Source organism: Brachycentrus maculatus, unplaced genomic scaffold (genome assembly GCF_059751285.1).
Source record: "Brachycentrus maculatus isolate JH-2025_06_01 unplaced genomic scaffold, ASM5975128v1 h1tg000033l, whole genome shotgun sequence".
Classification (NCBI taxonomy): Eukaryota; Metazoa; Arthropoda; class Insecta; order Trichoptera; family Brachycentridae; genus Brachycentrus; species Brachycentrus maculatus.
The window spans coordinates 31,188-57,035 of record NW_028280787.1 but is presented as its reverse complement, the minus strand read 5'-3'; the positions used below and the strand labels follow the sequence as shown (position 1 = coordinate 57,035).

The 25,848-nt window shown below is 32.6% G+C and overlaps 1 protein-coding gene across 4 annotated transcripts in view; it reads right to left on the bottom strand.

Annotated features, from left to right (window-relative positions):
* The window catches only part of FoxP (forkhead box transcription factor P), a 117,343-nt gene that overhangs the window by 65,128 nt on the left and 26,367 nt on the right, over positions 1-25,848 (bottom strand). For all 4 annotated transcript variants that reach the window (XM_088273554.1, XM_088273563.1, XM_088273571.1 and 1 more), the window contains one exon: positions 14,376-14,401. In XM_088273554.1, the coding sequence (XP_088129680.1) occupies positions 14,376-14,396 (21 nt within the window). In that variant the 5' untranslated portion in view covers positions 14,397-14,401. The remainder of the gene's footprint in view (positions 1-14,375; positions 14,402-25,848) is intronic.

Below are 25,848 nucleotides of genomic sequence, written 5' to 3'. Positions count from 1 at the left end.
AAATGAGATCATATTAAATATTGATTTGCGATATAACAAAAAAACAAACGAAAAATACATAACTTTTTACGAAAATACAACAACAAAAAATTCATATTATTTTTGACATCTCATCAAAGATGAAGAAGAATATGGAAATCTGAATATTTACGGGGCTGACGACCGTCATAGGCTGGTGGTTTAAGTGATCACTTTACACACGTGTAACATTCACCAATTCTACCCATTATTGACAACCACACTTCTCAAATTCTTGGAAGTTCTATATATATGAACCAATTTTGAAACATTGTTCTTGAATCACTAGAACTTCACTACAGACATCTATTGGTGAGATGAAAAGAAGCTTTTTGCTAAGCAGAAACTCTTTTATTAGTATGTGAGGTCCGAATCCTGGATTATAATCACACACATGAAAAACGCCAGAAAATATCATTTTCATTTTTATTATTTAAGCATACAATTTGACCAGATAATTTATTAACAACATTTTAAGTGTGTCCAAATACTTTTTCACAAAACCAAGATTATCTCCAATTACAGGAGTTATAACTCCTGTAATTTGAGATAATCCAGATTTTGCGAACAAGTATTCAGACACACTCAAAATGTTGTCAAAAAAGTATTGTTTCAATTAATCAGTTCGATACTGTACGATTTCAAGTCTGCAGTAAATTACATTTTATAAGACGGAATCATTCATATATAAAAGTGTTTATTTTTTCAGTCACTGACGAAAAGTGGGTCGCTGAAAAGTACCATTGGATGAATGAAGAGCGATACTACGGCCCGTTCATGCACAACGAGGGGTGGCGAGGGGAGAATCCACCCTAACCGTGACGCGGTGCAGCGAGCTTCATCCCCTCAACAGTGACAGCAGGGGATCAACACTCTCAACAGCGATGCAGGTCAATGAGACATTTCTCGAAACAATAATGCCGCTATCTTTAATCCATACGTTAGTCAAATAAAAAAGGTACATTTTTGCGCGGCAAAATATGGATGAAAGCAGACTGAATTTAGTATTTATGCCATCTCTCAGTGCGGCGAAACGATGTTTATTTTGAAAATAGATAAAACCCTTATCCGCACCCCAATGGTGCACTGCTTCATATAAACGCAGTGTTATCTTGATCGTTTACACATGAAGGAAAGGTGATCAGCCCTCCGCTTCAGGTACCAGTCCAGGCTAATATTGAATAAATATTACAGTGAAAAAATCACTTATATTTATTTGACCCTCCCTGGGAATCGAACCCAGGACCTCTAGAACGGTAGGCAGGTAATTTTGAAAATACTTATATAATACAACTCTGTTAATAAGTGGTATTACACAAGTGCTAAACTTTTAACAACATTTTGAGCGTGTCAAAATACTTGTTCACAACTCTGGATTATCTCCAATCAGGAGTTATTTTTTGACATCTCAACATAGTTGAAGAAGAACATGGGCATTTACGGGGCTTACGACCGTCATAGGCTGGTTTAAGTGATCACTTAACACACGTGTCACCCATTTAAATGAGTAGAATTGGTGAAAGTTGTAAATGGAAAAGGGTCATTTCTAGTGTTTCTCGAGTATGGAAATGTAATCCAGGATTCGGACCTCACATACAGATGAAAGAGTTTCTGATTAATAAAAAGATTCTCAAATCTTATCAAAGATGTCTACATTGAAATCTATTTGGTTCAAACAGTTGGTTTCCAAATTGATCAATATAATTAGAAGTACCAAGAATTTGAACAATGTGGTTGTCAATCATGGGTAGTATTGGTGAATGTTACATGTATGTAAAGTGATCACTTAAACTAGCCTTTGACGGTCGCAAGCCCTGTAAATGCCCATATTTCTTTATCTATGTTGAGATTTCAAAAATGTGAACTCTTAACTATTTTAAATTTAAGTCTTACGTAGTAAATACCACTTTACCTTGCATCCCTTTCACATGTCGCTCACTCCTTTCAAGAACGTCATTAATCAAAAATTGTCAATTTTCAGTTGTGCGTGTTTTCGGAATGCCCAGAAAATGTACTATATCCCAGCGAAAGAAGCATAATTTTAACTTAATATTTACCCGCTACAGGGCTTCTTGAAGAAAAGGTAATGTTTGATTATTTTTTAAATATACTAAATATTTTTCAAATGGAGAAAAAACCTTCAGGGTTTACCTAAAAAGATCTGTTGCACAGTAAAAAGTTCAATAAGTGGCTTGATATTTATTTTTAATACATTGTATTATATTTTTAAACTTTAAAAACGTTCTCCTGAAAAATCAAGTTTTTTTATTAATGACGTTCTTGAAAGGAGTGAGCGATGTGGGTAGTAATTCAATAAATTTTAATATATCATTCGTAGTGTGGATAAACCAGTAAATAAGTACTTTTATGATAATTTTAATTTAAAATAGTAAATTTTTCAAATAAAAATAGATAAATTGAATAAAAACTTACCTGCCGAATGGCGTACAGCATTTTCTAGTGTAATTGTTTTTTTCTTTCTTCAGAAACTGTATTTATCGCGTCCGATTATTTATTTTTAAATATCAACACATTTTTATTTATTTTTTGCTATATTCGCTTTGTTTCACTGCTTTAAGACATTTAAATACAATTATAAAAAATACACAAATAAACTTACATATTAAGATTGGATTTCCCAAGAAAATTAAGAACTAAAATATGAATTATGATTATTTTTAAAAATTAATCATTTTTATGTTGTTAATTTTTTTATTATTTCTGTTTTCTTTTTCTTAATAAAAGTAGCTAATGTTCCTCCTTCATTTCATTTCCTATAATCGGATACGTCATTTACTGTAAGCTCCTTATCTTACGTCATCTTGACAAATGTATTTCATTATTATCAATAATTTAAAGCGTAGGACTGATCGATCACCTTGTCTTCCTATCTAATATCTAACAATTTAGCAAACACTTCGTAGATCTGATGCAGTACCCTATGCACCATTGGGCTCAAATAGGAGGCAGATTCACTGCCATTTTTAACCATTTAAAGATTTGAAACCGGTTAAGGATACGGATTTCCTGTTTTAATATGCCTGCACAAGGCAAATTAGCTGTCACAAAAATAAATAAATATAAAATGAAAAGTGAAAATTGAATTTATGTTGATTCAGCATCATCATTATGTATTGCTGAATGTATATCACGTGTCATAGTAGATATTAATAAAAAAAATTATGCATCAATTAAAATTTAAAATAAACATGGAGAAAATTTTAAGAATGTCGAAATTCGATTGAAAAAAATTAATTCCTTGTATGAAAAATTATATAAAGTCAAAGAAAATAATATTTTGGAAACGATATTTTGCTTTAATTGGCAATACTGATTTTAGACAAAGAAAAAAATTTCAATCAGTATTGCCAATTTCAAAGCATATATCGGTTTCGAAATATTACTTTCTGATACTTTTTTTATATTTTTTATTTATTTGAAATACTTAGATACTTTTTAAAAATAATATGTATAACGGTTCTTTAGGCAAAGCCTGTGTTGAGCCGAAATACATGTTATGACAATTTTTTTTTTAAATTACTAGATTTTATATATTACATACAATAGATACAATAACATTTTACAGTATAAAGGTTTTACAATAAACAATTACAATATCCTGTGTATAATATTCTTACACAGGATTCATATTTTTAATCGATTTGAGACAAACTTACAAAAAAATCATTTTGAAATTCAATTGATAAATACCAATATTTATAAAAATCTTTTAAGACACGTGTTTCGATTGAATGCAAATTGAAAATGGATAGATATAACCGCAAAGTGACAATGAATCAATTGATGAAAGATTAAATTAAGTTTATCGACACGATCCTTATCGATATCGATATACTGATCATAATCGCAGCCCAAGAAGTTCCGAAACGTATTTTAGAAGCGGAACAGAATTAGAACAAAGTGTGTGTGTTGTTAATATACAAAATTAAAATTGGAAATAGCACGTTCGCGGAATATTTGCGGGGGTCTGATTTGAGCAATAATAAGCTTATTTGTTGATTTGCAGACGGCGCACTTTCGCATACATTTAAACAAACAATGCGAAAATAAACGCTAATAATATAAACAGCGTTATTGTAAATAAAATAGCTGTAGGAATCGCTGCTCAGGCGAAACTACAAGTACGATTGTAATGTATGGTATAACCGACATTGGATAATACGATAGTGGGCGATTATTGGAAGCCGTAATGGAGAACTGTGCATCTTTTGTTAGATTAAACATTTTAAAAAATATATCTGAGTTTCTTAGTTACAGTTTCCAGTAGAAAAAAGGGATGGGAGAGGAAAGTACCTTCATTGCACATAACCATGGGCCAAGCGATCCATGGAAATATCGATGCTAGGTTTAAGTCTTAGGATTACCTTAGAGTAAAGAGATTTCGATCTGTCTAAAAAAGTAAACGTACGAATCCTGCATACTGCCAGTGAATACGTATGCACTAGAGACCATGGCTCTGACAAAAAGAAACGCACAGAAGCTCAAATGCACACAGCGATCCATGGAATGATCCATGCTTGGTTTAAGAATGGGAGATAAAGTAGGAAATGAAGAAGTCAGGAACAGGACCAAAATAGCGGATCATAGATCGCGTACAAAGACTCAAGTGGCAGTGGGCAAACATATTGAAAGACAGGACAATACAAGATGGACGGCAAAGTTTTGGATATGAAGACCTTGGGAGAATAAAAGAGGTGTCGGAAGACCTGATAAAAGATGGACATAGCTGCTGTGGGGGTAGAAGCTGAAGCTGGTCCGAAGGAAATGGAAAGATACAAAAGAGGCCTATATCCAGCAGTGGAGAACGGAAGGCTAGAGGAGAAAATAAGAAAATAAAGAATGGTCCATGCATTGATGGTTCAATCAGCCGCCCACGACAAATCTAATATCTGCATATAGTCCGCCTCCGTAGTGTAATGGTCAGCACGCTCGGCTACCGTTCTGGAGGTCCCGGGTTCGATTCCCAAGGGGGGTAAAATAAATATAAGTGATTTTTTCACTGTCATATTTATTCAATATTACCCTGGACTGGTACCTGAAGCGGAGGGCTGATCACCTTTCTTTCATGTGTAAACGATCAAGATAACACTGCGTTTATATGACGCAGTGCCCTATGCACCATTGGGGTGCGGATAAGGGTTTTATTATAAAGGCAAAAGGGTATATCTGTCTCAGACCAAATTTTACAGGAGAGCAAAAACAAACTTGTGAAATAAATATTTTGTTCGGATGGCATATGTACATATCTTATTAAACTACATAAGTATTGCAACTACAGCTATATCCTTTTGCCAGATTATGGAACAATCTATTTTAGACATTTTGTGGAACAAACTTAGAAAATTAACAATTTTAGAGATATACCCCTTTGCCATTACACTATCGATATACGGTATGAGCATCTCAATAACCATTTAGCTACAAGATTAAAGACCATAGATTCAATGCCACAGTTGTGGTATTGGATTTAGCGCTTTTGGCTGAGTGCTGTGATTCCCGGTTCGATATCTTAGGGGGTCAAAAAATATTGATAATTTAATCACACGGTGTTTGAAAATGATGCGGGATGCATCGAAATAGTAGATTTTAAGAAATAGTTACTAAGTAAAACTTAAATTAAATATAGATAGCTACAATGTTACTGCCGAATCAATCAATGAAAAAATTGATTTGGCTATGAAAAAGAAAATCAAAAAATTGGTACATGTGTGCGAGTTTCACATAAGAGTTGAATTTTTTAATATTTACTTACTAACTAAATATTTATAATACTTAAGGAATGTTTGTGAGTGGCGTGAATATGGGACAGTTGCGTCATGTGATGTCATTATTTGGGATTTAGTAAACAAATTGTTATGATGTGCGAAATGGCGAGCACTCATGAGCGCTTCGCGAGGCGGCAACAGCGACCCCCCTGGCGTATACAGCGACCAGATGACAAGCGCACTTTTGAAACTTTGAGATTTCGAACTCGAAATCGCTTCAAACAAGTGATTGTAGGTTCGAAAACGAACTTTTAATTTCAAATTAATTCGAATTTGAGCTTGAGAATTCTATATCGCTCCAAACTAGGAATTTTAGATTCGAAAACGTTCCAAATAATGTAAAGAAAAATTGAAAGATGAAAATTACTCTTTTATATAAATTGACAGAATGATTTTGAAGGAAAGTAAAATAAGTTGCAATTACAAATAATAATATTTGTAGATGGGATACTAAACTGGATTTATGCGCTGTTATCTTGATTGTAAAACAAACGAAGACAAGGTGATCAGCATTTAACATCAGATAATAAGAAAATATATTATGGAAGCGAATTTATCACTTTTATTCAATAATTTTGAATCGAATCAAAAATCTTTTGATAGGTAGTCAAACATGCTAACCATTAAAGTAAATGACGTAAATATGAGTATGATATACACACTGAGAATTTTAATATTTTTAAAAACAGTTTTATTTTTAATTTTATAGCAAATGATTTCTAAACATTTTTTTTATATTAAAAAAAAATGTATTTCAGAAGTAAGTTAAATGTAAGAAAAAATAAATAAATCATTCATGGTGAAATCAATTTAAATGATTTTGAAAGATTGATTTTTAAAAATAAGATGTATATATATTTGTAAAAGTTTAAGAAAAACTTACGTAATTTTCATCGGAGATGATAACAAACTTTGTTTTAAAGTCGATTTCAGTAAATATTCACGAAAAACTCCATTTATTCCCGATTAATAGTGAAAACCGTGTTTCCCGCGCTTATGAGCGACGATTCAAAATCTGACGAAAAACGGCGAAAAACTTTTAAATTTGGTAGAAAACAGTATTATCTCGAAGGAATTGTTAGATTTTATTAGTTTCTGTATGATTTAGACGATTTATCGTTATTTAAATATGAAACAATAAATAAATAAACAATTTATTGTTTGCCTCGACAAATAAACAAGCGATTTTAAATAACGGAACGAACATTCGGATTCGGAACTTTTTAAATTCGAGAGTGAGTTTTTTGTCACATTTGAGAGTGGAGGATGCAGATTGTAATTTGGATTTGAGGCGAACGCGACCGTTCGGCAACAAAACAGCGGACGACTGTTGGCCGCCTCACAACAATGCAGAAATAAGCAAGGCAATATTTAACCAACAGCCATTGCCGTGGTGGTAGTTAGTTTACATGATACACAGCTGAAATACAAATAATATAAACATTACGGGCCGGCGCGGCGCGCGTGCGCGGCGCGCGCAGAGCGGGACGGCTGCTGCGCGCGCACGGTGCGCACGGCGAGACGCGCGCGGGGGAGGGGGGGCGCGCAGGGGTAGACAACCGAGGGTGGAAGGTGTAACGTAATCCCATACCAGAAGAAACGAGGAGGATGAAGGAAATTCTATCCAGAATAATCTGTTACTTTCAACTACTACTTTGTTATAATTAAACTGTAACTTTGTTTTAAAATCACTATAAATATTTTATTATAACTTAGTTATAATGTCTACCGGTTTCGAAGCTAACCGCTTCTTTATCAAGACTGATTAATACTATTAATCAGTATAAGTGATTTTAAAACAAAATTACATTTTAATTATAAAATGGAAAATCACAAAGTTAGTTCTTCAAATATAAAATTTACTACTTTGTTGTTTGTTAATCATTATGAGCGTGTCACAATACTTGTTAAAAATATCTGAATGATTTAATTTATATTTGGAGCAAAAACTTTGTAATTTTCCATTTTATAGTAAAAAAAAAATCTCTTTTTTTAAATCACATAAATGTTTGATTATAACATAATTAAAATGTCTACTGGTTAGCTTAGAAACCGGTAGACATTATAATTAAGTTGTAATAAAATATTCATAGTGATTTTAAAACAATGTTATGTTTGCATTATTATCTGGATTATCTCGATTTATTATTTATTCATTATTTTAGCCACGTAAATACCCAGACTTCCATATTCTTCTTCATCTATGTTGAGGTGCAAAAAAAATATTATTTAATTTTGATTTAAAAACTAATACATATACTTATATCAGTCTTTTTAAATGAAAGAAAGTGGAAGTCTGATCATCCTAGGGGTTGCAACTTGGCATTTGGCTGGTTTAAGCGATCACTTTATACACTTGTGTATCGATTAACATTTTACCCATTTATGAACATCTATATTGCAAAAAAAATATGGAACGTTGTTTTTTTTTTAACGAAGGGAAAATGGAAATTTGTGTATTCCAGGTCTTATCGCCTGGTATTTGACTGGCATAGGTGATCACTTTATACACACCGTCATTTGCATTTATGTTGTTGAAAGTTTGATAGTCATTAAATATTTAATTTTTATTTTAAACGTATTTTGAAACAACATATTTTTCATCATACTTTTGATAACTAAATGAAAATTTTATCTGCCTCCGTAGTGTAATGGCCATCACGCTCAGCCACCTTACTGAAGGTCCCGAATTCGATTCCCATGGAAGGTGTCAAATAAAGGTAAGTAGTATTTTTCACTCTAATATTTATTCAATAATACCCTGAAGCGGAGGGCTGATCACCTTTCCTTCATGTGTTAAGGCAGTGTTTTCAAAATATTATATGATGCAGTGCCCTATGCACCATCGGGTGCGAATAAGGGTTTGAAGTAGAAGAAGAAGAAGAAGAAAAAGAAGAAGAAGAAGAAATGAAGATATTAGGATCTGAGTCGCTGGTTGTCGATCCCCGTTCCGCCCTCGCTGCACGGCCAAGACAGCAGTACAGATGCAGCGAATGGCGCTCGTATCGCACTAAACAGGGCCCAACACAAGATGGCCGCTCTCTGCCTACCCCCGCGGGGCGCCGGGACGCGCACCCACCGAGCCGACTGCTCCGCGGCTCCGAAGGTGTGTTGTATTGATCTCGCGAACGCCTGTTTCATGAACACTACTTTTTCATGATGCTTTCAGCGGAACTGAAAATCACTGAAATTGTCTGAAATTTACATACAAAACATGAAATTTTCCGATGTTATTATTTTGGTACTATTGCTTCATCGAAAATATCGTAAATTATTTCTGTCAACACGATTAATTATATTATCATTGCGATATTTAGCAGAGCTGAAAAATCGCTGAAAATTTCTGATATTTATATCCAAATCATTAAATTTTGCGATTTTATTAATTCAGTGATATTACTTCATTGATAATATCGTTGGTTCTTACTATCAACAAGATCAATTATATTTTCATAGCGATATTCAGAAGAACTGAAAATTTTCTGAAATTCATAAAAACGTACAGCACTGAAAAATCATTGATAATCCCGTAATCTATTGTATATATGTATAGAAGAGCAAAAATTGTGATTATTATTTAAGTACTATTATTTCATCGAAAATATCTTTCAATATAATCAAATACATTTTCATTCGCGATATTCTGGAAAGCTGAAACAATCGCTGAAATTCATAAAATCGTGCAACAAATCGTTGATTTTTTATTAAATTTCATCACTCAATGCAGTTAGTTCATAAACTCAACGTTATTAACATTTTTTAAAAATAATTTCAGCAGTTTGCAAAAAATCTATGGTTTTTCTGCGTGTTGAAATTTTTAAATTAATATTTAAAATGCTTTTAAAATATCTTGATTCCACGTTAGGACCATTTTTTAAGTGTTTACTGCAATTCATATAAATCTATGAAAATTTCTACGACTTGAAAAATAAAAACTTATTCAAAAATTCGTTAAAAACATATCTTAATGTATGTAGATAGTTATATATTTTTATATTTTTTGCATTTTCACGATCGTACATTAAAAATGTAAATTATACCACACGTTCGTCCGAGATATCGCTTATAAGCATTACTTTCATCACTTCTTTGACCCTTGTCTGCGAACAATGGTGCATTAGAGATACTGCGCAGCTGCACAGCAGAAGTCTTGCCATTTTTATATAAAGAGTCCTTTTCATTTAAAAATCTTCATTTTTAAGAATTATAAATCGTCAGTAAAAATATTTCAATTATTTTAAAATTGCTCGTTTTCTGTCCCATATTTGCACCAAATGGTGCATATTTGCACAAAATGATAGTTTGATGGTAAATTCTATGAAAGTACGATGACCAGCCTTACTCCTTAGATATCAGCAAACATTCGAACAAAGTGATCATCTTTGCCAGCTTATGACACACCGTAAGCCCTGAAAATGCTTTGATTTCTATATTCTTCTAACATATTATTTTACGTATTTGTCACATTAAAAGGTAAAATGATAATCGGTATTGCATAAGTTGTGGGTAGTAAAATAAAAAGACACTGGAACGTTAATTTTTTAAACATTGTACATTCTGCCAATGATTGGATATTTTCATCACTTGATTTCCTGTAGTTTGCATTAGAGGTGACATCTCTGTAGATTTCTCAAAAATAAAAAGCTGAAGTTGTTTTATCATTTTGGATATACTCGTACACCATAATCTGATTATTTTGGGATATACCATAAAGTCAGTAAATGAAAAGATCTTGGGCCTGTAAAGACAGACTTCCATATTCCCTTTTCATAAGTTGCTTTGTCTCTGTCGAGACATGTATAACATATCAAAGACGTTAAAGATAGTAAGTGTTTGTCCAAAGAGTTGAACACACTCAGAATATATTTTTGAGATGCGTTTACATTTTGAGTTACACACGTGTTGCTTATAATTGCCATAAAGGTAGCTTATAAAAACGCACCCTTATTTATGGAAAAAATATTGAATTTTATAACATTTACTTGCGGTTTGTATATCTTTATGTAGTTTATCCATGAAAAAGCACTAATTTTTTTATTTTTCTTCGAAAACATAATTATTGAACAGGGTATGCAAAGGGTAAACAAAATAAGCATCCCTGATATCAAGAATGAAAGGGATCTCATGAGCACTACCATATCTTGGTGAAATCGAGTTTGTTTAATTTTATTGATATATTGATGAAACGAAGTGTCTCTTTTTTTTAAATAGCAATACATTTTTTTATTTATTTAAACTTGATATTTTAACTAAAGGATTGCGTTCCCTTTCGACATTTATTGATGTATGGGAGACGTGATTAGAATACAGGAATATTATGATGCAAAAATATCGTGGTTATTCAATCAATGTGTTCAATGTCTTCAGGTGCTAGTTTAAGGTAACGTAAATTATTTTTGATACATTTTAAAATTACGATTTAAAAAAAAAATACTTTTCTGAAAACGTAGAAACGTAAAATACTTATCAGTAAGTAAAAGTGTTATTTGATTAAATAAATAATTATAATAAAGAATTTAATTTTAAATTTTAGACTACACTAAATACTAAGCATAAGAGTTAAGGAATTGACAATTATTTTTTAGAGCGTCGAGCAAGTTTTTTTTAAATATAAATTTTAAACTATTTCGTTTTTTAATTATTCCTAAAATACACTTTCAAATTTTGCAAATCGATTTTATGAACTAAGTTGCGAAATTTACAGAAAATATGAAACAAAATGTTCCTTAATAACGGTAAGTGCATATTGGTCGCTTTTCCCGCACAAGCCATCCCCCATCAGGCAGCTCCGCCCCGACGCGGGGCCCGGCCGCCGCGACGCGCCGCCGCTCATGAGAGACGCCGCGACGCTGTTCAGTGACATCAACGACCTCGCGAGCGATGCACAAAACCCACTCAACACTGCCAAGCTGAAATTTCATGAAATTCAGCCGGTTTCAGGCGGTTTCAGGCGCGACGAATCACTTATTTATTATTTACCATTTACCGATATGAAAACTTACGTAAAAAAAATGCTTTATATCATACAGATATGTCATTGAAAATTAATTGTCCTAAATAAATATACTGTCCGCCTCCGGGGTGTGATGATTAGCGTGTCCAGTACCGTGCTGGAGGTCCTGGGTTCGATTCCAAGGAGAGGGGAAGTAAAAATAAATATTAATAATAATACTGTAATATTTATTCTATATTACCTTGGACTAGTGCCTGATGCGTAGGAGGGATCCCCTTGACAGAATTGATGAATTTTGTATATTAAAAGCATAGTTACCTTTGTAGTGTGGTAATATAACACTCTTTTTATCATTCATCGTTCATTTTATTTAATACCGCTTAAAAATACTACATTATGACCAGTTTTGAAATAACCATTCTATCATCAACTATAGACTAAGTAAAAATAAGTTATTTTTTATTTTTTACTCTTATCAGTATAGTATGTTCACTATGTACAAAGATTATTTACATAATAATTAAGTAAAATAAAAGGGTGACGTTTTTTTTTCAAATATTTTAATATTGCATATAAGGGACACGTCGGCGTCGGAGATTTCAGCGATGACACAGAGCACTAATAAGCGCTGAAAAAATTCCTACTGAAAAGTAACGTAAAAATTTATGAAATTCAAGATTATATTTTTTTTATTTATTATTTTTTTTAGTCTTACCTAGAATTTTTAAGTATACAAATATGCGTACGAGTTTATACAGTATTTTATTATACAATATTAAGGAGCTGATACAAGCAGATTATTAAATTTCCCGATATTAGGGGTCAAAAACCGCTTTGAGTCGATGTTTCCTAAGTGTTATCTATACCTAATGGTGCACAGGGCACTATTGTCACATCACACCTCGTATTGAAACAGTGTTATCCTGAATATCATTACATGGTACATGTTACATTTCAAGTTAAAACCACACCAGTCCAGGGAAAAATGATACGAGGAGAAAATGGATATTTGGGCATTCCCAAGGCTTACAATTTGGCATTGTCTGGCTTTAGTGATCACTTTGTATAGTGTGTTCACCACCCTGACCATTTTTTAGCATTTATATTGTAAAATATAAGGCAGAATGGTGAACGTAACAGTGTGTAAAATGTTACCCCCTCCCCTTAACTTTCCCCTCTCCTTATTTATAAAACGATTTTATATTTCATATTTTAGTTTTTATTCAGACCTGAATGATGGAAGTTTAGCTTCCGAAACTAGTAGTCTATAATAACACTCAAGTGGTATAAAAACAAGTGTTTTCTTTAATCATTGTATATAAAGTGATCACGCTAGTGACTCTGTCAGGTCGTAAGCCGTGCGTATGTGCAGATATTCATATAACATTTGTATAAAAGGAATCTTCATCTCTGTTGAGACGTCTAATGTACGACATATCGCTCACTCCTTTCAAGAACGTCATAAATCAAAAATCGTCAATTTTCAGTTGTGCATGTTTTCTCAATGACCAGAAAATGTACTATATCCCAGAAAAAGCGGCATATTTTTAACTTAATATTTACCCGCTACAGGGCAGAAAGTGTTGTGTTTGCATTTTTAAGAAAAGGTATTGTTTAATTTTTTTTTTACCGTATCACTTTTCATATTATTTTTTGACATCTCGTAAAAGATGAAGAACAATATGGAAGTCTGGGAATTCACAGGGCTGACGACCGTCATAGGCTGGTTTAAGGGATCACTTTACACACGTGTAACATTCACCAATTCTACCCATTATTGACAACCACACTACTCAAATTCTTGGAAGTTCTGTATATATGAACCAATTTAGAAACCTTGTTCTTGAATCACTAGAACTTCACTACAGACATCTATTGGTGAGATGTAAAGAAACACAACACATACCTCTTTTGGTCAAAATAACTTCTATTATTGTGCATAAAGTTATACAAACTGCTTCCATTATCCAAAAAATCTAAATTTGTTTTATGAAGTATGTTTTACATACTTAATAATAAGTTTAAGCGACTTATACGAAGACATGGGCTGCTCTACGTATGAGGAGTTGAAGAGGAATTCCGAAAATAGGCGAGAATGGCGAAAGAGATGTCATCTGCTGCTACAGACCAATCCGCAGGATTGAGACCAGAGAGAGCTGTTTTACATATCGCTTACTCCTTTCAAGAACGTCATAAATCAAAAATCGTCAATTTTCAGTTGTGCATGTTTTCGGAATGCCCAAAAAATGTACTATATCCCAGCAAAATAGGCATATTTTAAACTTAATATTTACCCGCTACAGGGCAGAAAGTGCTGTTTCTGCATTTTGAAGAAAATGTATTGTTTTATTATTTTTTTAAATATACTTAATATTTTTTAAATGGAGAAAATACCTTCAGGTGTTGAATAAAAAGATCTGTTGCACAGTAAAAAGTTCAATAAGTGGCTTGATATTTATTTTTAATACATTGTATTATATTTTTAAACTTTAAAAATATTCTCCTGAGAAATCCAGTTTTTTGATATATGACGTTCTTGAAAGGAGTGAGCGATATGTCCATAAAAATAGTAAAAAAGTAGGATGTTAAATTAAAGGATTTTTAAAAAGTATTTTTACCTGCTGAGGTAAATGCACCATGGGCTCTGAAACAAATGAAAAAAAATCATTAATATTTCATTCAATTATTAAATATTTAATATTATAAGCTAATGAGAGCTGCCAGGAAAGACATGAGGTACTGAAATCAATCAAAACCTAAAATCTAGTTGTGTCAAAAGTCTTCGTCACCTGTATGATTAGATATGTGAATATAGAGAAAGCCAAGAGTGTATGTCAGAAGAGATGAGTGTGTTGTTCCATTCTCTGCATACCCCTCCAGAGAAGCTATATAATAGTAGCAGTAGTTAAACGCATCGATACTTTATTTTTATTTTACGTATTTAGAAAAAAAAATAAAGTTACCATAAAATATTATAATTTAATATTCTTCATTTTTACCAACACATTTTAATACTATAATAGTAATGCTGTTCCTCTCCAAAAAAGAAGCTTAGCTCTTGTGCTTGGAGAGGGACTGACACTCATTGTTTATTGTTTATACTTATGAATGATAGTTTTTTTGCATTTTTCATTTTGTGTGTATTTTTTTTATGTATAAAATTTATTATTTTTTGACATCTCATCAAAGATGAAGAAGAATATGGAAGTCTGGGCATTTAAGGGGCTGACATTTACATCTCACCAATAGATGTATCTAGTGAAATTGTAGTGATTCAAGCACTGTGTTTCGAAATTGAACCATACATATAGAAGTTCCAAGAATTTGAGTAGTGTGGTTGTCAATAATGGGTAGAATTGGTGAATGTTACACGTGTGTAAAGTGATCACTTAAACCAGCCTATGACGGTCGTCACCCCCGTAAATGCCCAGACTTCCATATTCTTCTTCATCTTTGATGAGATGTCAAAAAATAATATGAAAATAACTCCTGTAATTGGAGATAATCCAGATTTTGTGAACAAGTATTTGGACACACTCAAAATGTTGTATATAAAATTTATAAAAGGCATTTTAGAATTTAATTTAGAATTTTAAGTACTTCCATTTTGATGCAGTATTTCTAATTCAATCATTGAACAATAAGGGTCATTTTATCTGGCATGTATTTCATATTCTCAAGAGATGAAAAGTTGAGTATAAATATTGAATGAATAGTGAACGCTAAAAATATATAAAATGTCACTGAAATAAAGCGAATTTCCTATTAAATTATTATTTTTATATATTTATTTTATTTTATTTTATTTATTCGGGAATTGTACAGCTTACATTTATAAAAAAATTATTTAAAACAATAGTTACATTAACAATAATAAACATTACATTACATTAATAAAAAATAGTTACGTTAAAAAAAATCCAAATAAACAATTCCACATTTATGTTATAAAACTATTGAAAAACATTCAGAGATCAAACAAAAAATAAAAAAAAAAACAACAAAAAAGGGTATTATATAAAAATATATATAAAATTTATATTTTATCCTTGAATTCTGAACTGGCAGTATATATTCGAGTGCCAGTCCTAATACAGAATAATGTATGGAAGTAAACATGAAATTAGGTGAAAAAGGGTGATATCAGAGTCGACGTTGATGAAATATGGAACTGTATATCTATACCGGGGTAAGAAATAGAGAAATCAAAAGGAATGTCGCACATAAGTGTAGTATGATCGGAAAGACTAAGAAAGGATATAATTTATATTTGAAGCACTAACTTAATGATTTTCCATTTTATAACGAAAATATGACTTTGTTTTAAAATCACTATAAATATTTTACTATAACTTAATTATAATGTCTACCGGTTTCGAAGCTAACCGCTTCTTTATCAAGACTGATTAATACTAAAACACTATTTAGTAGAAAGTGTATCTAGTAGATAGTGTACTATCAAGTGGATAGTAACACTATCTAGTAGATAATCAGTCTTGATAAAGAAGCGGTTAGCTTCGAAACCGGTAGACGTTATAATTAAGTTATAATAAAATATTTATAGTGATTTTAAAACAAAGTTACATTTTAATTATAACTAAAAAAGATACTCCCAGATGGTGAGGACACGTGGAGAGAATGGTTAGAGAAGGAAAAATACTAGTTTTTTACGGGACTTTCATATCAGTTCACACATCATGGTAAGATTAACGGAGGGAATATCATAGTCTTAGCTTTACTCGAAGGTAACTTAACTTATTGCGAAAAATAGGATGAAGAGAAACTTAGGATTGAAAAAAGTTGGTAAAATTACTCGTTATAAGAATACGTTTAAGTATCGTTAATGGTTCAAGCCTTTGAATTATAAATATTGCACTAATTAAAGATAAAATTGATCGCACTTTTCATGACGTATTTAATAAAACGTGAGTCAGAGATTTATGTGTTTGGCTTTATATCCTCTAAAGATATCTCTTAAGAAGAAATTAAACTAGTAAAAAGGCTGTACAAACTAATAATATCGATTGAAAATGTTTAAAAAATGAAAATTGAAATAATAAAAAGTCGTTTGATTGGGGTGAAATTAACAGGGTGTTGACGTATATAGCGTTCTATCCTCTTTAGAAGTAATTAAAGTAATAATAGGATGTAAAAACTAATATTGTCAGTAGAAAATGTTTAAAAACTGAAATATGAAATAATGAAAGGTCGTTTGATTTTGATGAATTTAACAAGGTTTATGACGTATATGGCATTCTATCCTCTTAAGATATCTCTTAAGAAGAAATTAAAGTAATAATAGGCTGTAATAACTAATAATGTCAGTGGAAAATGATTAAAAACTGAAAATTGAAATACTAAAATATATACCAAAAAGTCGTTTGATTTTGGTGAATTTAACAGGATGTATGACGAAAATGGCATTCTATCCTCTTTAGATATCTGTCAAAAAGAAATTACACTTATAATATGCTGTAAAAACTAATAATATCGATAGAAAATGTTTAAAAACTGAAAATTGAAAACGTAGAAAAACGTCGTTTCATTTTCGTGAATTTGAAAGGGTGACTTGTACATTTTCGAAATAGCAAATAGTTTGCAGTCAGTTGTATTCCTTGGGAATGTATATACATAATGTTGAGTTATACACTTTAGTTTGGCAAAGACATTGATCGGTGGGCGTTGGTTGTGTGGGCGTGGCCTGGGAAGGAACGCCCAGCGAACCCAACACTCAGTGGTAGCTCAAAATCTGAGCGATTTCCCACAAATTTGTGGGTGATTTTTTTGTCCTAGAATTTTCATGAATTTACAGGAACTAGATGTTTTAAAATATCTTATATCTTCAAGAACGTCATAAATCAAAAAAAGTTGATTTTGCAGGAGAACGTTTTTAAAGTTTAAAAATATAATACAATATATTGAAAATAAATATCAAGCCACTTATTGAACTTTTTACCGTGCAACAGATCTTTTTAGGTGAAACCTGAAGGTTTTTTCTCCATTGGAAAAATGTTAAGTATATTTAAAAAAAAAATAAAAATACCTTTTCTTCAAAATGCAAAAACAACACTTCTGCCCTGTAGCGGGTAAATAATAAGTTGAAAATATGCCTCTTTTGCTGGGATATAGTACATTTTCTGAGCATTCCGAAAACATGCACAACTGAAAATTGACGATTTTTTATTTATGAAGTTCTTGAAAGGAGTGAGCGATATGTCGTCTAAAGTCTGGGTACTACTCACTCACTGCCTGTGCATCTCTATAAGATAAAGTCTGTTACATCACCATATTGCGAATGTGGAAAAGATATAGGGGATGCAAGCCATACGTTATTTCAGTGTCCGCTCACAACAGAGAAGGAGAACTTTCTAAATAGCTTAACACGGGCAGGAATCCACCTCCCCACCCAAGTATCCACCCTTCTTTCTGAACATAATTATAGAACTGCGGGCATAATTTCTAAAATGATAAAACTAAACGCATTTAAACTATGAAATTTTGTATTAATTGTTATTATTATTTTCTATTAATTTTTTGTTTACAAATAAAAATAATTCTTGACACTGGCAGAAACATCCTTTCACTGGGTGACTGCCAAATAAATAATTATAATAAAGTTAATGCTAAATCAATCAATAATGTCAAACCGTTGAAAATAAAATAAGTGGTAAATTACAAGTTGCTTAAAAAAATAATCATGTTTTCAGGCATTCTAAGTACGCGAATACAAATAAAGAAGTCTCTGCTAAATAAAAGCTTTCCGCAATCCAACATAGATCGCTGTTGTTAACTCATGTAATCTGTGTCACCAGATTGATCAATGTGTCTAGGAGTTCCCAAAAATTTGACAAGTGTGGTTGTTAATCATGGGTAGAATTGGTGAATGTTGCACGTGTGTTAAGTGATCACTCAACCAGCCTTTGACAGTCGTAAGCCCTGTAAATGGCCAGACCTCCATATTCTTCTTCATCTATGTTGAGCTTTAAAAAAATACATTAAATAATGTACTGTTAAGTACTCCAGTTAATGGTCAGCAAGCTCGGCTACCGTTCTGGAGGTCCCGGGTTCGATTCCCAAGGGGGGTAAAATAAATACAGTATAAGTGATTTTTTCACTGTCATATTTATTCAATATTAACCTGGACTGGTACCTGAAGCGGAGGGCTGATCACCTTTCCTTCATGTGTAAACGATCAAGATAACACTGCGTTTATATGACGCAGTGCCCTATGCACCATTGGGGTGCGGATAAGGGTTTTATTATTATTATTATTATTAGTACTCCAGAAGCTGAAACGATATCACATAAAAAACTGATATTTTTAAGCTTAACTGGTAAAAAAAGTTTTACGAAACTACGAGTCGCCCATGAGATTGTTGTGTATGCCGCCTTTGCCTCTCGCTCCCCTCCCCTCACCCCTAACCCGCCGCTACAGGCCCGGACCAGTTGGAGTAGAAGTAGAAAGGAATTCGCGCTGCCGACTACAAGAGGCGGACTTGCATTTTTTTAAAATAAATGATTAATTAATATATACAACATTTTGATTGTTAATTTATTATTAGATTAAAACCAATATTTTTAGCTTTTCCACTTTTTTATTTGACCAGCGACCGGGTTTCGTCGTTACCGACATCATCAGACAGACTTTCGTCGTTACCGACATCACCAGTCTGATGATGTCGGTAACGACGAAACCCGGTCGCTGGTCAAATAAAAAAGTGGAAAAGCTAAAAATATTGGTTTTAATCTAATAATAAATTAAAAATGCAATTCCATCACGAAGTGTCAGTGGATAATATAAATCTATTTTGATTGTGTCCAGATACTTATTCACAAATCTGGATTATCTCCAATTATGGGTGTCATTTTTTTTTTTTGACATCTCATCGAAGATGAAGAGGAATATGGTAGTCTGGGTATTTACGGGGCTGACGACCGTAATAGGCTGGTTTAAGTGATCACTTTACACACGTGTAACATTCACCAATTCTACACATTATTGACAACCACACCTCTCTAATTCTTGGTATTTCTATATATATATATATATATATATGAACCAATTTCAAAACACTGTTCTTGAGTCACTACAACTTCACTAGTGACATCTATTGGTGAGATGAAAAGATGCTTTTTATTGAGTAGAAACTCTTTTATTAGTATGTGAGGTCCGAATCCTGGATTATAATCACGAAGAGCGGCTGACGACCGTCATAGGCTGGTTTAAGTGAAAACTTTACACACGTGTAAACACGGAAGTCTGGGCGTCATCTTACCAAAAGATTTATCTAGTGTAGACATTATAATTTTCATTTCATTTCAAACCCTTATCCGCACCCAGTGGTGCCTATGCACCCTTTGCCCTGTGGTGCCCTATGGCACTGCATCATATTGACACAGTGTTATCTTGATCGTTACTTACATGAAGGCAAGGTGATCACTCCTGCGCTTCAGGGACCAGTCCAGGGTAATATTAAATAAATATTAGAGTGTAAAATCATTAATATTTATTTTCAACCCCCCTGGGAATCGAACCCCGGACCTCAAGGACGGTAGCTAAACATGCTAACCATTACACCACGGAGGCGGACGTTATGTATAATTAAGTTATAATAAAAATTACAAATTTTAATTTAAAATATTTAGAGATTTTAAAACAAAGTTATATTTTAATTATAAAAATCAAATTCTCTCGCAGTCCTCAAATCCACCCCTGTGTGCACCCTCCCTCCCCCTTCCCCCCAGTACCCTCCCTCCTATTGTCTCGTTACTGTGGAGCGGATTTGCTTTGCTTCACGTATAACGTAATATAATACGTACTTTTACATTTCATTTGCGACTTTCCGAATTAAACACACGTGTTGATAATTCAAAGTAGGATTACATTACGGCAGACGAAAGTTCAGGTTGTTTTAATTATTTTGAGAAAAAAATATTTTTGAGTTCAATTTACATATTAAGGTATTTAATATAACTGGTGAGGATAGACATTTTTTGATGTATCTCTACATGAGAGAGTACGGCTATTATCCTCGGCTCTACCCGACCCAGTTTCTCCAGGGTATGCTTGGCTACAATAGTTTAGAGACTAGAAGGAATGTGTATTTGATTACGCATTTTTATCCATTGTTGCGCGGTATGATCGATAATCCTGAAATTATCCGGAGCATTGGTCTGTATGTTCCCGATAGTTACCTAAGACAGCGTCGACATAGATTGTTTCACATTCCTATACACAGGACCAACCTGCCGATGGTTATGCCTGTAGGAAGAGCTACCGCTATGTCGAACAATATCTATTATGTATATATTATTTTTTTGTTGAATAAATTGAAAAAAAAATTATTGGAAAACCAACAGAATATTTTACAAAAATAACATTGTATAATAAAATTTAAAAGAAATAATATTCCCACTAGAGGTTTTCACTTAAGTAATCTAAACATTAAAATTAAAATAAAATACCATGTATATAAAAGTATAAATAAAAAACCCTTACCGCACCCCAATGGTGCATAGGGCACTGTTTCATATAAACGCAGTGTTATCTCGATCGTTTGCACATGAAGGAAAGGTGATCAGCCCTCCACTTCAGGTACCAGTCCAGTGTAATATTGAATAAATATTAGAGTGAAAAATCACTTATATTTATTAAACCCCCCTGGGAATCGAACCCGGGACCTCCAGAACGGTAGCCGAGCGTGCTGACCATTACACTACGGAGGCGGACAAAACATAAAAGTATAACTACATAAATTTATATAAACTTACATTACATGTTTATATCAAGTAATATAAATTTTCTAAATAAACTGGTCAAAGAAACATTACCAATATTTCTCTTATTTTAACTAACTAAGATTCTAACCATCACGCCGGTTCACCGCAGGGGTAGGCAGAGATAATAGAACGCCACACCGATCTGTCTTCTTCTCAAACAATCTTCGCCTCTTTCTCATTCATGCACCTAGTCTTACATACCCGCGACTCCTGACTCCTGACCACTCGAGTGTTTGAAATACTTGATTATGATTACTTTCGGTTTTCCTCTAGTTCTGTTACCGATCACAGTCGCGTCATTAATTTGTTTAATATTATTTTTTAAATTTCTCTCTTCACTCGTTCGATTCACATGCCCAAACCACATTTTACTATTTTGTATTCATTGCATATATAATATATGTACATCCAAAATTTAATGCAGTATGGATGCTTAAAAATGGGCTAAATGGTGAATATTACACAAGCGTGTAAAGTAATCACTCAGTCTTAAACATTTCTTCGCATAAAATCGATAAAAGTTTCATCTCAAGCAGAGATGAAAATGAGATTTAATTTATAAGAGTGCTACAGGAATGTAATAACGTCGCTACTACCTTATGTGATACAGTGCCCTATACACCATTTGTTGCGAATAAAAGACAAAATAAAATTATATCAATTTGATCAGCATGAAATTACAAGTCTTTAAGCAATGTTTTTTTTTTATTATTAATGATTTTTTTTTATATGTATTTATTTACATTTATTTTCTATAATTTATTTGAAAAGACGCACAATCGACATACCCTGCAAATATCGTAGTCATACAGGAGAAAGTGACCAAGTGCATTTTTTTTACAAAAAACGCGATCATTGACTATTTGATATCTTACTATCTTAATATTGCCCTGAAAAAATCCCAAAGGATTTTGGGTATAATATACTGACTTGGTAAAAATGACTAACTGCATTGGTGTTTATTTTGTTGCCAAGCAAAAGTGACTTATATGGCCCTCCTAAACATTTTACGTTTTGTTAGTTGGTCACTTTCTCCTGTACGACTACGATATAGGGATTTTTATAAACGCGAGAATGAACTATCGATGCTGGAAAGCGAACAAGCTTGAAGTGGTATTTTGTAAATTTACAGTGTCCACTATAAATGAGAGTTTTGTAGTACAAAAGTGTGTTTTTAAGATTCTATTTTCTATATAAAAAAAAACAAACAAACAAATTAATTTATTTAATTTTTCTGATCAGCGTTTAATGTCTCTGGAGTTTTAACGTTTCGTTCATTTCAGATATCACTCACTCTTTTCAAGAACGTCATAAATCAAAAAACTTGATTTTTCAGGAGAAAGTTTTTAAAGTTTAAAAATATAATAAAATTTATTCAAAATAAATGTCAAGCCACTCATTGAACTTTTTACTGTGCAACAGATCTTTGAAGGTAACCTGAATGTTTTTTCTCCATTTGAAAAATATTTAGTATATTAAAAAAATTATTAAACAATACATTTTCTTCAAAATTCAAAAACAACACTTTCAGCCCTGTGGCGGGTAAATATTAAGTTAATAAATATGCCTCTTTTGCGGGGATATAGTACATTATCTGGGCATTCCGAAAACATGCACGACTGAAAATTGACGATTTTTGATTTATGACGTTCTTGAAAGGAGTGTTACATATGTAAATGGAAATCTAAGTGTTCACAGGTCTTGCAACCTTGCAACCAAAAGCAAGGCATTACCGATTGTTCAAATAACCACCACAAACTCCGCAAACGTTAAAAAAATACTGCCAAGTGATCACTTAAACAAGCCAACGACATGCCTCAAGACCTATAAATACCTACTCCTCCACATTCCTACTTCAACAACTTTTCATCTATGCCAAGACTTTAAAAAAATCTTAATAAAACAACACCTGTGTAAAATTTGTAGTGTATCTAAGAGTGTAGTAAAATTCAGACTTGTTTTCTAATCCTTATTCGTACCAAATGGTGCATAGGGCACTAGATCGTATCGACGTAGTGTAATCTTGATCGTTAATTGCGTTAAGGCTACGTAATCGGACCAACACTATTATATCCAAACCAATTTTTTATAACTAAAATTGAAAATATTGTGAAAAAAACACAAGATTTTTTTTTAAACATTAATATTTATATAATATAATAATAAAAGATATAAAAATCCTTGAGAAAAAAATTAATGCTATTACATATAAATCTTGAAAAAAGATATAAAAAAAGACTATTATATCATTAATTATAAAAAAAACATTAAACCTCGAGTGTTAGTCCCTCTCCAAGGACAAGAGTTCAGTCTCTTTTTTGGAGAGGCACAGCGAATCTAAAACATTAAGTTTGACATATGTTTAAATGTTTGGAAATTGTATTATATTGTACTTGAAAATGTAACTATATTAAACAAATTTAAAAAAAATAATAAAAAATTTAATGTCGCTTACGACATGTTCGCATTCCAGCGTCGACGCGTTGTAAAAAAATATTTTTAAAAATGGCCTTAAAATATAACGCTGTGAATAGTGAATGATAAAGGCGAGGGGCGGTCTAAAAGTTCGCGGTTATAATATTTCTTGGGAAAACATTTCCTCCCCCCCTCCCCTCCCCGCGCCCGCGCCCCGCACCCGCCGGCCTACATCGTCCATCATCCGCGCCTGACACTTAAATTGTTTCGTATTACAATGAGGGAACCGGCCTAGTCCGCGTTTTTCACATCAGTATTATGTAAACTGATAATTTAGGGCTACGTGGTGTAATGGTAAGCGTGTTTAGCTACCATGCTGGAGGGCTCGATTCCCAGGAGGGGAGTGAAAATAAATATTGGTTATTTTGCACCATAACGCTTATGGTAGAGAAAGTCCAAAAGAAGTTTCTGAGGTATCTCTACACGAGAGAGTATGGCTATTATCCTTGGCTCTACCTGACCCAGTTTCTCCAGGGTATGCCTGGCTACAATAGTTTAGAGACTAGAAGGAATGTGTATTTGATTACGCATTTTTGTCGATTGTCGAATTATCGGGAACACTGGTCTGTATGTTCCCGATAGTTACCTAAGACAGCGTCGGCATAGATTGTTTCACATTCCTATACACAGGACCAACCTGCCGATGGTTTTGCCTGTAGGAAGAGCTACCGCTATGTTGAACATTATCTCATTAGATATAGATCTGTTTCATGTCTCTGAATGAGTTTTCCGAAGCGGGATTCTTTTACACCTTTAGCAATAGTTATTGCATATTTTCGATTTTTGTATGTATTTAATGTATACGTTTTTAAAAAATTAGTTTGTAATGTATATGTTAATAGAAAATAAATAAATTGAAAATTGAAATTGAATTGAAATGATTTAACATTACCCTGGACTGGTCTCAGAAGATCAGGAGTGATCACCTTGCCTTCATCAAGATAACACACTACGTCAATACGATGCAGTACCCTATGCAGCATAAGGTGAAAAAAAGAGTTAGAAGAGTTTCATTTATTTTTTATATTTATTTTTTTCATTGTAGAATAAAGATAAATAACTAAATTAAATAAAATAAATAGTTCAATTTTTTCACATTGTGCTTGATATACCTGATCGCGTGTTTGAGCATTATAAAAGTATGGCACATGTTAAATTTTCTAAATTTTTAACAGATAGTCCCGTAGTTAGTGTCGCGGACTATCGCGAATCAGAGTTTCTGGGTTCGAACCCACTCTACCACAATTTAAAAGCTATTTTTTATAATGAGCCGCTTAGGGTCACAGAAATAATAAATTAAAATATATCTTATTAAAAAAAAAAACAAATAAAAAATGTCCTGTATCCTGGTTAATCCAGTCTGCTATATTCTGGTCACAGAAAAATACATTCAAACAATGGTGAATAATTTTTTTTGCGGAAATATGTCTAATCTTTCAAACGTTATAAACTTGAATTTTAAAACGCACCTTTCAAAAGCAGTATAAGACGAGAGTAGGAATGGAATGGGAAGAAAAACAAGGTTTTAAGAAGAAAATCTCTGAAGAAAAATATTGTTCCAACTACCTACTTAGGGGCTTTATACATTTTTTTGAACTAAGGCCAGATGGAACATTATCATATTCTATATCTACCCTAATTTCTCTCTAATTTCAATACCGTTTCAAAAACAATTACATTTTTTTAAATTGTTGGGTAACATATCCAAAATTAAACACGGTTATTGGATTGAATTCTACTTTAATTTACATATATCGTAATCATACAGAAGAGTGTGACCAAGTGCATTTTTTACAAAAACGTAATCATTGACTATTTGATATCTTACTAGCTGAA